This window comes from Mesocricetus auratus, unplaced genomic scaffold, assembly GCF_017639785.1.
Source record: "Mesocricetus auratus isolate SY011 unplaced genomic scaffold, BCM_Maur_2.0 Super-Scaffold_100007, whole genome shotgun sequence".
Taxonomy (NCBI): domain Eukaryota; kingdom Metazoa; phylum Chordata; class Mammalia; order Rodentia; family Cricetidae; genus Mesocricetus; species Mesocricetus auratus.
This window is the reverse complement of record NW_024429191.1, coordinates 30,577,628-30,594,125: the sequence shown is the minus strand read 5'-3', so window position 1 is coordinate 30,594,125 and position 16,498 is coordinate 30,577,628. Positions and strand designations below refer to the sequence as shown.

At 41.8% G+C, this 16,498-nt stretch overlaps 2 protein-coding genes across 2 annotated transcripts in view; both read right to left on the bottom strand.

Moving 5' to 3' along the window:
• LOC101833751 (zinc finger protein 354A) overlaps positions 1-16,498 on the bottom strand; it is a 142,995-nt gene that overhangs the window by 55,294 nt on the left and 71,203 nt on the right. The window lies entirely within an intron of this gene.
• On the bottom strand, positions 5,026-5,940 carry LOC101834011 (olfactory receptor 1361-like). The gene has a single exon (XM_013114760.1). It carries the CDS (start codon positions 5,938-5,940, stop codon positions 5,026-5,028), a length of 915 nt encoding a protein of 304 aa, XP_012970214.1.

The following is a 16,498-nucleotide window of genomic DNA, read 5'->3' as shown; positions in this document are numbered from 1 at the left end:
CTTTAGTCACAACTGTTCCTGACAATTTACACTGGTTGTGGGAGACTTCCTGTGGCCATGACAAGTTCAGTGAGTTCTGGGTGACCTTGCCTCAGGATACAGATATTCTCACTCCAGCCTCCATTGAGCACATATGGTAAATACCAGAGCCCCAGCAGCAAGCTCTTGATTGACAGAAGGGAGACTGCACATCCCAGGCCTGTGATGGTGGGACTGGAGTCTAAAAATGAGAAGCTGCTACTGGTGGAATCTAGAAGCTGTGCACACACAAGCCACAGCCAGCTTCTAGACAGAGAAGTGACATGGTTTTCAGCTTCACTGTCAGACAGGCAGGCTCCTGTCTCATACACTTTCCTCCATGCAGGGCTGTAACCCCCAAATAAAAGTCTCTCCCAAGTCATATTTGTTTTCAGTCTTCTACTTGTGACTGATCATGTTGAGAGCGAGCCGAATTGGTAGCATCAAGAATACAAACAGACAAAATACTGAATTCCAAACTTGAAAAAGGGTACCCTGAGGTCCTTCTAGTGACTGCAGGGTGATCCCCAAATCTGCAAGTCTCAGGAGAACCCCATGGTGGTCAGCCCTCAGCTCAGTCAGTAGCTGAAAGTTTGTAGAGTGTGCAAGACAGGCACAAAGAAGAGCAGGAAGGACTGAAGCTGTGCTGTCGCAGACAGGTTGAGATTGGGAAGAGCTGTGGCTATGATCCCCTGACGCTGTCAAGTCCCCATGAGCTGCCAAAGGTTAAGAGCTCCAGCGTCTGCCACTCAAGAGCTATAACTCTGTCTGCTGAGTACCAGACTGCTGCACCGAAAACAAACAGCACTTAATATATATGCAAGCAAACATTAACACACGATACATAAACATAATTCTTTGTTTTGTTTATGTTTTTGAGACAGAGTTTTGCCTATGTAGCTCTAGCTGGCCTGGAACTCTCAGAGATCCTCCTGACTCTGCATGTTAACTGCTGGGATCAAAGGCATCTTCCACCAAGGCCCGACAAATACATCTTTTAAAAATAGTTTGTCAGGACAAACCTCTAGTTCTCATGGCCCAGAACAATATGTGTCTAAGTCTGTAGACTACAAGCACTCAAGGGCCAAGGCTGATAAGCCAAAGGGGACTTCTCCTTGCCTAGTCACCATTTCCTTCTGAGTTGACAAAAGGACCTGTTTGTGACACCATAAAGGGAAAAGCATACTGTTTTTCCTAGTGTTCATAGACCCTTAACTTGGATAGATTCCACCGACAAGAAAAAGACCACCAAGGAAACACATAAGAATGTTGAAAAACACCTCCTCCATGGGTAAGATTGCACAAGATTCAAGACTTGTCTGCTGGAGAGCCTATGAAAAGAGAGATCAGAAGGTAAGCCAAGGAAATTTTAATGGAAGAAAGAATCCAGGTTAATAGCAAACACACAAGTAGTCAGGGCAGGTGACTGGGACATGACCAAAGAACCAGGGCCAGTGAGACGGCTCAGTGGTTCAAGGTGCTTGCTACCCAGCCTGATGACTCAAATTCAATCCCCTGCACCCACATGGCAGCAGTGTGAGAAACGATGGTCCTCATCTCGTAATAAGAGTCCTGGAGGGGTTGGAGAGGTGGTTGAGTGGTTAAGAGCACTGGCTATTCTAACAGAGGAGCCAGACTCGATTCTCAGCACCCACTGCACTCAATTGTTTATGACTGCAGTCTCAGGTGATCTGATGCCCTGTCTGGCCTCCTTGAACACTGCACACAAATGGTGCACAGATATAGATACAGGCAAAACACCATACACATAAAATTAACAACAAATCTGTTTTAGAACACTGAAGTCTAAGAGCAGCAAAATGAACTATTATAATCCTGCATCAGCCCTGAGAAAATGAATCAAGTAACTGGTTCTAATGTTTCTGTTTGTATTTCCCTGCCTCTGAATTTCTCATTGACTGAGTTTTTCAGGGAGGTACAATCTTAGCATAATCCCTACCAAACTCCCCATCCTCCTGGGGCTTGAGATCCACCACTCCCTTCCCAGATGTGAAGGCTCAGTCACATAGTCGACTTCAGTTTTTCAACCCAAGATAAACTCAAAAGCATTCAGGTGAGCAGGCACCAGTGCCAGCTAGGGAAGACATGAGCCTAGTGCCTCCTACTGGCTGTGATTCCCTGATGAGTACACACACTGGAAATGGGCCAAGAGGATTACTTTCTCACAGAAGTTGACCTCTGACTTCCACATGCAAGCTGACAGACACACAGGGAGAGACACACATACAAAAAGACAGAGAGAGACAGAGGGGGCATAAAATAATACTAAAAATTCAACAAACTTTAATTTTTAAGAAGAGAATCACATGGGTCTTAGTATGAAAACCATGTTCTGCCCATAACGACTTGAGCCCTGGGTGTGGGAAAAGGCTCCACCTCCTCGATGACATGAAGAAATAATCGTATTCTGTCACTGATATTAACACTGCATTCACTTCAAGACTGTGGTCTGTGGCCCCTACTCAGGATGCAGGCTAATCTTATTTACTATCATCTGTTTGTCTATTACCCTTGTGGTCAATTTAGAGATGCCAACTATTTAGTTGTTTGAGGCCTCCACACTAAAATTTAACTTTCCCTTTTTTAAAGTTGCATATGACCCAAACACACTATAATCATGTGTGAAGTTACCAAAGATAAATAAAGATTTAAAAGAAACTGAATCCCTGACTAACCAAACCAAATGGATCTGATAGATAGAACCTAATTTAAAATTGCTGTCACCTCCATACAGTTCAGTTGTGTTGGAACTTTGCCAAATAAATGTGGCGTTAGTCCTCACTTTTAAAAGTTTCCCCTTCCAGAATCTGCCTCTCTCAGTTCCTCAACTCTTTGCCAGTGCTAACAATACCTGCCACCCAGAAGAAAAAGAAATCCCCCAGGAGAGTAACCATGTTTGTTACTTTACTGTTGTTGTGATAAAACACTATGATCAGACAACTTAGATAAGACAGAGTTTATTTTGGTCAATGGTTCCAGGAGGATGAGAGTCCATCACAACAGAAAACCGTGGCAGCAGCTGCTGGGTCCTCCGGCAGGTAGGGCTGGGAAAGGGCCAGTCCAGCCAGTCTCTTCCTGGGGCTGAGTGGGATGGAGAGTGTCGACGACCCAGACCTCCCTCCTAGTTACAGGAGAGAAACCACACTGAGTCAGGAGACTTGTCGAGGCAGGATATCTCTTTATTGCATCAGGCAGGCACTTATTAGGGTTGAGGAAGTGGATGGGAACCTCAGGATGGGATGAGGTGTCAATAATATTTCACCACTTTAGCAGTAGCTGGGCAGAGGCAATTTTGCTGAGTCACTTCTATGCAGAAATGATAAGCCAAAGACAGGTCCCCAAATTCTAGCGAGGCTCAGGAAGTTCCACTAGGCCTTGTGTCTGGGCCTTTTTAGGTTCAACAAGCTGCAGGGTGGGGAAGCTGAGAACTCATCTTCAAAGGCAAGCATGAAGCAGAGAGGGTGTCACATAGCCCCCAGTGACATACTTCCTCCTAAACCCAACAAATAGTACCACCATCTGGGAACCAAGAGTTCAAATATGAGAGCCTGTAAGGGACATTTTTATTCAAACCACAACAGTAACCATCTTGCCCAGAACTCTTATTCCAATATATTTTTAACAGACCATTATATGTTATAGTGACTATCTCAGGACATTCCTGCCATCAGAGTAGAGTAGTCTGTGGGGAGAGTATAGTCTGTTCCAAGAGTCACCAGAAATATCTGGGTATACACTCTGAGTTCATGAGGGGCCAGGAGGGAGTTTAGGCTCTCGGGAAATCTTGTGCCAAATCACTGTTAGTCTTTTCTATGTGAAGAAAGATTATTTTACCTCTCCTGTATTTCTGTGAGAGCTGGGTGGCATAACACATTTGACATTTGAGGAGGAACAAATGGCAACTGTGTGGAGGAGAGAGATGTGCAGAAGGAATCAAAGTGGTGAGATTCCCGAGGATCATGATGGTCATAGGAGGGACAGAGTCTACAGGGAGCTGATGGTGAGGACTACAAGGCCCTGGAAGCCAGCAGGATGGAGAAAGGAAAGAAGTGAGAACCCAAAGGGGGAGCAACTGAGGACTGACCACTGCCCCAACCCAGGAGACGGAGGGCAGAACTTTCTGGATATGAGGAAAGAACAGTTGACATTGAGGTCACAAGGTCTTTAGTAAACACTAGAAGGGGCTAGAACTCAAGGTACTCCTGTCCATATTCTAGAATAAGCTTGGACTTGGACTCTGAGTTCCAATTACAATCCTGATATTAATTCAAGTCCCCATGCCCCTAGGCATGACACTTCAGCTTTGTAAGGAAATCTCTGCTTCCGGCAGCCCATGATAATGTGAAGGTACATACACATTATGTGGGTGGACACAGCCATTATCTAAGGCTTCCTGGTACTTGGTAGGCATGCCTAAGAGTCTTGCCGAAATGTTAGGTGGGAAGAGAAGGAGAGGTAGCGTTCTGAGCTATAGCATGTAGGAGAGGAACCTCGGTCTGGGACAAAGGGGAAGTGCCAATACCTCAGTTACCAGAGGTTCTGAGAGTGGAACATTCTATAACCATCAACCTCTAGTAGTCTAGCATGGGTGAATTAAACTTCCTGGGGTCAATTACCAGGCTAACCACAGCTCTGTTTGAGGTCATAGGGGCAGGTGACCCCATCTCTTAAGATCACCTGATCACTGTGGCAGCCAGGATTTCAGGGGTTGTTAAACACACCCCAAGTCAGAATAATTCCAAATGTTCTCATTTTTTTCTTATCTGTGAAATGAGTGTCTTAGAATCATCCCTCTGAAGAGATAACCTTCAGAGTGTGTGACCGAGAGCATTAGCCAGCGTACAAATCAAAAGCACGATTACAAACATCTATCACTAATTCCAGGCACAGTCATGCTGAGCACTGCACCTGTCTGGATCTTTGTTTATGAAAAGGAAAAAAATACGTGACATCTAGGAGTCCTCTCAGTTCTAGAAATGTCAGATTCTAGGACCTGAGAATTATCTTCCTTAGGGCTCCTTTGATGTCACGATTCCTCAGGCTATAGATGAAGGGGTTGGCCATAGGGGTCACCACCGTGAAGATGACAGAGGCCACTGCATCCTGTGATGAGTAGGAGGAATAAGGGTGTGCATAAACTCCTATGATCGCCCCATAGAAAAGGCAGACCGCAGTGAGGTGAGAACCGCAAGTGGACATGGCTTTTCTTATCCCCTGAGCAGAGGGCATCTTCAAGACCTTAGAGTAGATGTAGCCATAGGAAACAACAATGCATATAAATGGTGTCAGAAATATCACTGCACCCTCAATAAAAGCTGTAACATCATTGATGAAGGTGTCAGAACAAGAGAGTTTCAGGACAAGGTAGGGGTCACAGAAAAAGTGGTTCACTGCATTATGGGAACAGAAGATGAGTTGAACCATGAGAAGAATGTGCAACAGAGCATGCAGGTTTGTGATGACCCAGGATATGACCACCAGGAGGACACAGAGTCTGGGCCTCATTATCAGGGTGTAGTGCAGTGGGTGACAAATGGCCACATAGCGGTCATAGGCCATTACACTCAGGAGGAAGCCATCCAAGTTGCCAAATATAAACAGGAAATACATCTGGGCCATACACTCCTTGTAAGAGATGGACTTGCTTCCCAACATGTGATTCACCAGTGCCTTGGGGACAGTGACTGAGGAAAAACAGATGTCAACACTGGAGAGGTTGGCTAAGAAGAAGTACATGGGTGTGTGCAGATGAGGGTCACAGTTGATGACCAAGACGATGAGAAAATTCCCAGAGATGGTGACTATGTACATCCCCAAGAACATTCCAAAGACAACCTCTTCATGGTCAGAGAGTCCCAGGAGGAGGAATTCTGTGACTGTCGTCTGATTGTCACCATCCATGTCTTTGGAGAAGAAAGGGGGACCTGTATAGTGAAATTATTCACCAATGCATGAAAAAAACCTTTATGCAGTTTGGAATTTTTTTTCCCATTTGTTGACAATTAACTGCTAGTCAATTTCCTTGCAATGTACTTTTATAACAAAAGAGTGGTCCATTTTGAAAGGACTGAATTCTACTGACTATGATTTTATTGATTCTGCACTTGTTTGCTTACTGTCATATATGTATACATTTTATACAATAGTTGACTCCATCTAGGACTTGGCATACTACATTTCACTGGATACATGAAGAAACTTAGAAGGGGGCAGCTAGATGCGTTATCAAAAATTGCTGATCATTACCAGTTGGAGTTCAAAACAAGCTAAGGCTCTTGTTCTCTGTGTTACACATATACACACATAGGCATGCATGCTCACACATACAAACACAACCACACATAGATGCATGAATACACACGCCATGCACAACACACACAAACATACACATAGATACCATGTAACACAAACACACTCTTAGTTACGTGTTCTTTTGTCTGACCAGGAATTTCTGTGTGTAAATGATTCTCTAGCCTCAACATTCAACTGGCTGGGACTACAAACATGTACTAGTTCCCCAGCAATTTTTATGTTATATTAGCTACCATTTATTAAATTTTAATCAAATGAAAAGTCACTACTGAGTGCCATCTATTATAAACCTAGAGGTTATGCTGTGGCTTTTCTGTTTTCTCTCAATTGGGAAGGCCAATTGGTTTTGATGGACCTGCCTGGCAGTTGGGCCTTCACTTTCTCTCTGCTACTAAGATGTTCTCACCCCAGCTCACAGCTGTTTGTCTGCTTACCTGAGCTGCAATCAAATCAGCAGGGGGGTACACAGATTCTAAGTGCATTGTTTTGTATTGGAGAAAAAACAGTTTTACAAGTGGATAAAATGCAGATTCATGTGCATCTCAAAAGACAATCCCCAGGCTAAGAAATCACCATGGCCAGGAGGTCTGGAAAACATCCAGACTGCAAAGCCCATGGAGGCATGCAAGGCGATTAAAGGTGAGAAACAGAGGAGAGTCACCCTGGGGGTGATCAAAGGCCTGGCCAGGGAAAGAGAAGAGAGAAGACAAATGGCATGTGAAATAGCCCCGGTGACAATGTTGTTTACAGGACGGACATATGATAGAGACAGCAATGTGGCTGTTACTGTGAGAGTGAAATTAAGTGCTGAGATGTGAAATCTAAGATAACTTCCAGAACGTTGCAATGGAGACAGATTAATGTAACAACAACAACAAAACACTAGAACTAGGGCTGGGAAGATGGCTCAATGGGTAAAGCACATGCCGTGTAAGTATAAAGACCTGAGTTCAAATCCCAGAACCCCCATAAAACTCTACACCATAGTGCATGTCTTCTATCCAAGTGCTCTTATAGTGACATGAGAAGCAGATCTCATGAGTCTGTGGCAATACACACCTACACACACACATACACACACTCACACACACACACTCTCACACACACATCTCTCTCTCACACACACAGAGAAACACACACTTACACACACACACACTTTCTCTCACACACACATACACACACACACACACACACACAGAGAGAGAGAGAGAGAGAGAGAGAGAGAATCACACACACACAAAGTGAAATTTATAAAGTTAGACTATTTTTCCAATGGGCCATAGGGTCAGTGGACTGTAGAAGATGAGAGACAGAATGATGAGTGGTTCATGAGGACAAACAAATGAGTCCTTTGATTGTAGATGTTAATGTTCTAGAAGGCAGATAGCTTCCCATCAAAGAAATAGAAAAGGAGGTGCCTTGGGATGTAAAGGCAACTTGCTCCAGTGAGGCGAGACCACAGCTAAGGCTGGATCCTGAGAGCGTTAAGCTGTAGTTATTCCGTATTTTCTTACGCTGTGCATTAAGAAATGGATGATAATGAAATGGTCAGTTGCTGGGAATAATAGTACCATAGGATGGTTTAAGCCCTAGGTGTACAGCTTCCATAGGACCCCAGTGCATCATGGTAGGTCATGCACAAAGAAAGGTCATACCCCTTTCTTTGATTGGCTTTTCAACTCCAGCTTTTGGATTTCAATTCCATTTCCCCTTAAGCATCCTTATGGAGACAGAATTCTGCTGCCACAATTGTAAAAAAGAAACTTTAGGGTGTGTGTGTGTGTGTGTGTGTGTGTGTGTGTGTGTGTGTGTGTGTGTGTGTATGTGTGTGTGTGTGTGTGTGTTGCTGCATTAATTTGTGTGAGTCGTTGGAGTGTCAAGGTGTGTCTGAGATCAGATGTGCAGATATGACTGCATCCCTGGGTGTTTGAGACCCTGAACCTTAAAGGCCGTTTTTTTTTTTCTAGACATCCACTGAGGTCAACACTCCACTGTCTAGTTTTAATAGCATCCAAGCAGACACAGTCTGAGACACCTTCATTATATGAACACACATTCGGAAGATGGACACAGAACAAATATGAGGACCAGGATAAAATAATGGCATTGTCAATGCTTCTCTGTCCCTTCCTGTCTCTGTCTCCCTCTGTCTTTTTTGGTCTCTCTCAATGTGTCTTTCTCTCTCTCTATCCCCCCCCCCCACGCTTCTGAACAAGCTTATCAACAGTCTGCAGTACTTCTATACCTCTAAACTCCGTTATGTTTTTGCTTCTATCCCTCTAAACTCGGTTACGTTTCTGCTTCCTGTGGCCACGTTGCAGCTTCCACTGTGTTCCTAGGGCACAGCACCTCAGGTAGGAATGGGGCATGCAGGAATGAGATGAGCCGTTGCTCCTCCTTTGAACTTGGTTAAATGCAGAGGGACTGAATGAAGTTTTTTCTCTGTCATCCCATGTGTTCAAGTCCATGGGAGTCTGCCTGCTGTGGGGGGCCTCTGCTGAGCCCTCAGTAGCCTTACCTGGGTGCTCCTGGCTGCTATCAGATGTCTTCAGGCTAGTTCTGCCTCTGCTGGTACCATGTTTGAGGCTGGGCTTTGAGACATCCACACTTGAAGCTGAGAAGGGAAGGGCCTTTTCTCCCTCACAGAGAGTATTCAGAATGAGGCTTGTGGCTCTCTCTGTCAAGCTTGGATGGTTGAGAGTAAGTAAATTGATGTTCCATCCCTAGAGGAGGTACTTCCATGAAAATGGCTGCCAAGTTTGTGTTCCCCTACGGTGGATTTCTCAGAGGTTCTAATTAGAGACACGGATGACGTGTTCACAGTCTGTATTCTTTCTGGGCAATGAAAGTCATTTCTTGTACAAGTGCTCTCTGTTAGGGCTCTATCCTTGGCTAAGTATTTATATTTTATCATGTCTGATAAGATGGTACTTACAAATATATGTTATATAACATCACAATATATAAATAATATGTATCACATAGCAATGCAATATAAAATTTTGTCAAGTAACAGTAGAAGTTAAGGTCAGCATGAATTTGACGCAAAAATCTAGCAAATAAATCACTAGAAAATCAGACCACAAACCAATTAATGTCAACATCATTGGTGTGGCCTAAAAACAAAATGAGAGCCCTCTATCAAATATTAATCAATTACCAAACCCAATTGCAACTGCTTCTAGAACAATAGTGTGAATGATACACAAAAAGTACTTGACAAAATTCTAAAAATATTAATTAGTGTAAAAATTCCCAATGAATCACAAATCAAAGTGCTCCTCAACTTGATGAAAGGCTTTTACAAAAAGGTTTCATTACAGTCAGTAAGTGCCCAATATTAATCTTTACTTGCCATCTATTTCAACTGCTCTTTCTAAAAATGACTTTGTTTATAACTGTTAGACTAAACTCATCAATTAATATAAATAAATCTTAAAGTATTTGATATGGCAGCAATAAATTCACTCAGTGTTTTGAAAAGTAATGTATTTCCTACTGATAGAGTCTTCTGAACTTTCAATACCATGGATCTCTCTAATCATTGATTCTTCTTTTTCTTCTTCCAGCTTCTAGAAAAAAATAAAAATGACTTGTAGGGCCAGCATGATTGCTCAGTAGGTAAAGACACTTGTCACCAAGTGTGAGTTTGATCCCTAGAACATACAAGGTCAAAGGAGAGAACTCACTCCTGACATTTGTCCTCTGATCTTCACAGGGCAAACATGCATGCATGCATGCACACACACACACACACACACACACACACACACACACACACACACAGAGATGTAATTCTTCAATAATCTTACAGATATTGACATAAGGATATTGCACATATTTTTATTGCTTTTCTTTCTTTTCTCTTTTGTGACAGTGTCTCATTATAAAGACCATGCTGGCATTGAAATACCATCCTTTTGTCTCAGGCTTCCAAGAGCTGGGATTAAAGATCTCACTCTATACAGAGGGGTGCAGTAAAGAAACATTACCATTACATGGTGTAGTTAAAGGGAAGCAAGGTTTCAATTGTTGATCTGAGACAGAACAGATAGGTGATCTGGAAGAGGTCAGAGCAGACAGAGAAAGAAATAGACTGCACATGCCCAGGGCTATCTGTGAGAGAAGAGATAATAACCAGAAACAAAATAGAGAAGCATAGTGAGAAAAGCCCGAGCAGAGGATAGTGAGGATATGAGGAGAGCTCGGTTATAAGAAGGACGAGTAGCACATTCCTGTCTAGCCCCTCCACCCTCTGGCAGAAAGGTAAGTGTCAGGGGCTCTTCCAATCCACTTATCCCTCTTCAAGTTACCTAACCTTCTGCCTCCAGACCCTTCCTGCCACTGAATCCTGCAGAGGGACCTGGAGGCAGAACAAAGTAGCCAGCATCATTGGTCGCCATTCCTGTCTTGCCCCTCCACCCTCTGGTAGAGGAGAGAGAGAGAGAGAGAGAGAGAGAGAGAGAGAGAGAGAGAGAGAGAGAGAGAGGAATCTGGATGTAGAACAAAACATCCAATATCGGCCACCATTCCTGTCTTGCCCCTGCACCATCCGGGAGAGGAGAGGATAGAGCCTTGAACCCATACCCACTAAGAGAGGGAGAGACCCTGCCTATACCCACTGGAAGAAGATATGGGAAGAAGACAGTATAAGAACACATCCAACAACAGAAAGACTTATATGACACCACCAGAGGCTAAGACCAGAATATCCCAACACAGATGAAACAAAAGAGAATGACCTTAAAAACAACTTCATGAAAATGACAGAGGCCCTCAAAGAGGATATGAGAAAATCCCTTAAAGAAATGGAAGAAAAAACAAACCAAAAAATGCAAGAAACCAACAAATCTCTTAAAGAAAGCAAGGAAAGCCAATAAAAAACAATCAAACAGATGAAGGAAACAATTCAAACAGTTCAAGACCTGAAAACTGAAATAGAGACAATAAAGAAAACACAAATTGAGGGAATGCTGGAAATAGAAAAGCTAGGTAAATGACCAGGAAGTACAGATGCAAGAATAACCAACAGAATACAAGAAATGGAAGACAGAATCTCAGGCGCTGAAGATAAACTAGAGGAAACAGATTCATTGACCAAAGAAAACCTTAAAACCAGAAAATCCTTAACACAACATACCTAGGAAATATGGGACACCATGAAAAGACCAAACCTAAGAATAATAGGTATAGAAGAAGGCAAAGAAGCCCAGCTCAAAGGTGCAGAAAATATATTCAACAAAAATCATAGAAGAAAACTTTCCCAAATTGAAGAAGGACATGCCAATGAAAGTACAAGAAGCTTACAGAACACCAAATAGACTGGACCAAAAAAAAAGTTCCCTTGTCACATAATAATCAAAAACACCGAACATACAGACTAAAGAAAGAGTATTAAGAGCAGCAAAGGAAAAAAGGCCAAATAACATATAAAGGCAGACCTATCAAAATTACACCTGAATTCTCCATGGAAACTCTGAAAACCAGAAGGTCCTAGATAGATGTTCTACAAACACTAAGAGACCACGGATGCCAGCCCAGACTACTATACCCAGCAAAACTCCCAATCACTATAGATGGAGAAAACAAGATATTCCATGACAAAACCAGAATTACACAATATGAATTCACAAATCCAGCCCTACAGAAAGTTCTGGAAGGAAAACTCCAACCCAAGGAAATTAACTATACTTTTAAGAACATAGGCAATAGATAATTGCACTTTACCAAAAGCCAGAAATAGGGGAAAAAACTCACACCAATACCACTGCCACAAATCCAAAACAAAGAATCAGCAATCAATGGTAAATAATATCCCTCAATATCAATGGTCTTAACTCACCTATAAAAAGATACAGGCTAACAGAATGGATATGAAGACAGAATCCATCCTTCTGTTGCATCAAGAAACATACTTTACCTTCAAAGGCAGACGTTACCTCAGAGTTAAGGGTTGGGAAAAGATATTCCAATCAAATGGCCCTAAGAAGCAAACTGATGTAGCTATCCTAATATCTAACAAATTAGACTTCAAACTAAAATTAACCAAAAGAGATGAAGAAGGTCATTTCATATTCATCACAGGAAAAATCCATCAAGATGAAGTGTCAATTCTGAATATCTATGCACCAAATACAAAGGCACTCACATTCATAAAAGAAACATTACTAAACTCAAATCACACATTAAACCCCACACACTTATAGTGGGAGACTTCAACACCCGACTCTCACCACTAGACAGGACTACCAGACAAAAACTTGTTTGTTTGTTTGTTTTTCAAGACAGGGTTTCTCTGTGGCTTTGGAGACTGTCCTGGAACTAGCTCTTGTAGACCAGGCTGGTCTCGAATTCACAGAAATTTGCCTGCCTCTGCCTCCTGAGTGCTGGGACTAAAGGTTTGCGCCACCACTACCTGGCTACCCCCTGTTTCTTATCAAACCACCATGGCTTAAAATTAGAATTCAACAACACAAATTGCAGAAACCCCATAAACTCATGGAAACTGAAACTGCATCACTCTTGGGTAAAGGAAGAAATGAAGAATGAAGCTAAAGACTTCTTAGAATTTAATGAAAATGAAGGCACAACATACCCAAACCTATGGGACACTCTGAAAGCAGTGCTAAGAGGAAAGTTCATAGCAGTAAGTGCTCACATAAAAAAACTGGAGAATAGTCACAGTAGAGAATTAACAGCATACTTGAAAGCTCTAGAACAAAAAGAAACAAACTCACCCAGGAGGAGTAGATGCCAGGAAATAATCAAATTGAGAGCTGAAATCAACAAAGTAGAAACAATACAAAGAATCAATGAAACAAATAGTTTATTCTTTGAGAAAATCAACTAGACAAACCTTTATCCAACCTAACTGAAAGAGAAAGAGCATGCAAATTAACAAAATCAGAAATGAAAAGGGGGACATAACAACAGACACTGGGGAAATTCAGAGAATCATCAGATCATACTTTGAAAAGCTGTACTCCACAAAATTGGAAAATTTAAAGGAAATGGATTATTTTCTGGATAGATATCACTTGCCAAAATTAAATCAAGAACAGATGAGCAATTTAAATAGACCCCTAACAAGATAGAAGCAGTCATCAAAAGTCTTCCAACCAAAAAAAGTCCAGTACCAGATCATTTCAGCATAGAATTCTACCATAAATTCAAAGAGCTATTACCAATACTCTTCAAATTGTTCCACACAATAGAAGCAGAAAGATCATTGCCAACCTCTTTTTACGAGGCTACAATTACCTTGGTACCCAAACCACACAAAGACACAGCTAAATAGAGCACTACAGACAAATCTCCTTCATGAATATTGATGCAAAAATACTCAATAAAATACTGGCAAATCGAATCCAAGAGCACATCAGAAAAATCATACACCATGATCAAGTAGGCTTCATTCCAGGGATGCAGGGGTGGTTCGATGTACGAAAATCCATCAGTGTAATCCACCATATAAACAATCTGAAAAAGAAAAAACACATAATCATCTCACTAGATGCTGAAAAAGCCTTTCACAAAATCCAACACCCCTTCATGATAAAGGTCTTGGAGACCTCAGGGATAACAGGAACATACCTAAACATAATAAAGGCAAACCGACAGCCAACATTAAACTAAATGGAGAGTAACTCAATGTGATTCCTCTAAAATCAGGAACAAGACAAGGTTGTCCACTCTCTCCATATCTCTTCAATATTGTACTTGAAGTTCTTGCTAGAGCAATAAAACAACAAAAGGAAATCAAGGGGATACAAATTAGAAAGGAAGAAGTAAAACTTTCATTATTTGCAGATGATATGATAGTTTACATAAGTGACCCAAAAAACTCTACAAGGGAACTCCTACAGCTGATAAATACCTTCATCAAAGTGACAGGATACAAGGTTAACTAAAAAAAATCAGTAGCCCTACTATCTATAGACAATAAAGGGGCTGAGAAAGAAATCAGAGAAACAACACCCATTACAATAGCCACAAACAACATAAAAAAATCTTGGGGTAACTCTAACCAAACAGGTAAAAGACTTGTATGACAAGAACTTTGAGTCATTAAAGAAAGAAATTTAAAAAGATACCAGAAAATGGAAAGATCTCCCATGCTCTTGGATAGGTAAGATCAACATAGTAAAAATGACAATCTTACCAAAAGCAATCTACAGATTCAATGCAATTCCTATCAAAATCCCAGCACAATTCTTCACAGACCTTGAAAGGACAATTCTCAACTTTATAGGGAAAAACAAAAGACCCAGAATAGCCAAAACAACCCTGTCCAAGAAAGGAACTTCCCAAGGCATCACCATCCCTGACTTCAAGCTCGATTATCAAGCTATAGTCCTTAAAACAGGTTGGTATTGGCACAAAAATAGACAGGTAGACCAATGGAATTGAATTGAAGATCCTGATATTAACCTACATACCTATGAACACCTCATCTTTGACAAAGAAGCTAAAACTATACAATGGAAAAAAGAAAGCAGCTTCAACAAATGGTGCTGGCATAACTGGATGCAGACATGTAGAAGACTGCAGATAGATCCATACCTATCACCATGCACAAAACTTAAGTCCAAATGGATCAAAGACCTCAACATAAATCCAGCCACACTGAACCTCTTAGAAGAGAAAGTGGGAGGTGCACTTGATTGAATTGGTACAGGAGACTACTTCCTGAACATAACGCCAGTAGCACAGACACTGAGATTGACAATTAATAAATAGGACCTCCTGAAACTGAGAAGCTTCTGTGAGGCAAAAGACACAGTCAACAAGACTAAACAACAGTTCACAGAATGGGAAAAGATTTTCATCAACCCCACATCAGACAGAGGGCTAATGTCCAAAATATACAAAGAACTCAAGAAGCTAGTCAACAAAACACCAAATAATTCAACTAAAAGTGGGGTACAGAACTAATCAAAGAATTCTCAATAGAGGAATCTAAAATGGCTGAAAGACACTTAAGATAGTACTCAAATTCCTTAGCCATCAGGAAAATGCAAATCAAAATGACTCTGAGATATCATCTTACATCTGTCAGAATGGCTAAAATAAAAACAAACAACAGTTTGTGCTGAACAGAATGTGGAGAAAGGTCAGGTGTTTCTGTGAGTTTTCCCAGCATGGTCTTGACCCCCTTGTTCATCACTCTTCCATCTCTGAAACTGGATTCCCATTGCTGGTGGGAGTGCAAACTTGTTCAGCCACTTTGGAATTCAGTATGGTGGTTTCTCCAGAAAATGGGAACCAGTCTACCTCAAAATCCAGCAAATCCTCTTTTAGGCATATACCCAAAGGATGCAAATTCATACAACAAGGACATCTGTTCAACTATGTTCATAGCAGCATTATTTGTAATAGCCAGAACCTGGAAGCAACCTAGATGCTCCTCAATCAAAGAAAGAAGAAAGGATTCAGAAAATGTGGTACATTTACACAATGAAGTACTACTCAGGATTATAAAACAATGGAATCTTGAAATTTGCAGGCAAACGGATGGAACTAGAAGAAACTATCCTAAGTGAGGTAACTCAGTCACAGAAAGACAAATATGGTATGCACTTACTAATATATGGATTCTAGACATAGTGAAAAGGATTACCAGCCTACAGTCTATACCTCCAGAGAAGCTAGGAAACAAGGAGGACCATAAGAGAGACATACACGGTCCCACAGTGAAGCAGAAAGGAACAAGAGCCCCCGAACAAATGGGGAGTATGGGGGCAGGGGGTAGGGAGGGAGGAGAAAGAGAGTAAGGGAGAAGAGTAGGGGGAGGAGAACATGAGGGATAAGGAAGATTGGGTGGGGAGAGGATTAGAGGAGAGCAAGAAAAGAGACACATCGATAGAGGGAGCCACTATAGGTTTAAAGAAAAATCTGGCACTAGGGAATTATACAGAGATCCAAAAGGATGACCCCTACTAGGACCCTAAGCAATAGTGGAGAAGCTACCTTAAATGACTATCCCCTATAATGAGAATGATGACTATATTAAATGTCATCCTATATCCTTCATCCAGTAGCTGATGGAAGCAGAAGCAGAGATCCACAGCCAAACACTGAGCCAAATTCCTGGAATCGTTTCAGAAATGGAGGAGTGATGAACAACGGGGTCAAGACCACGCTGGGA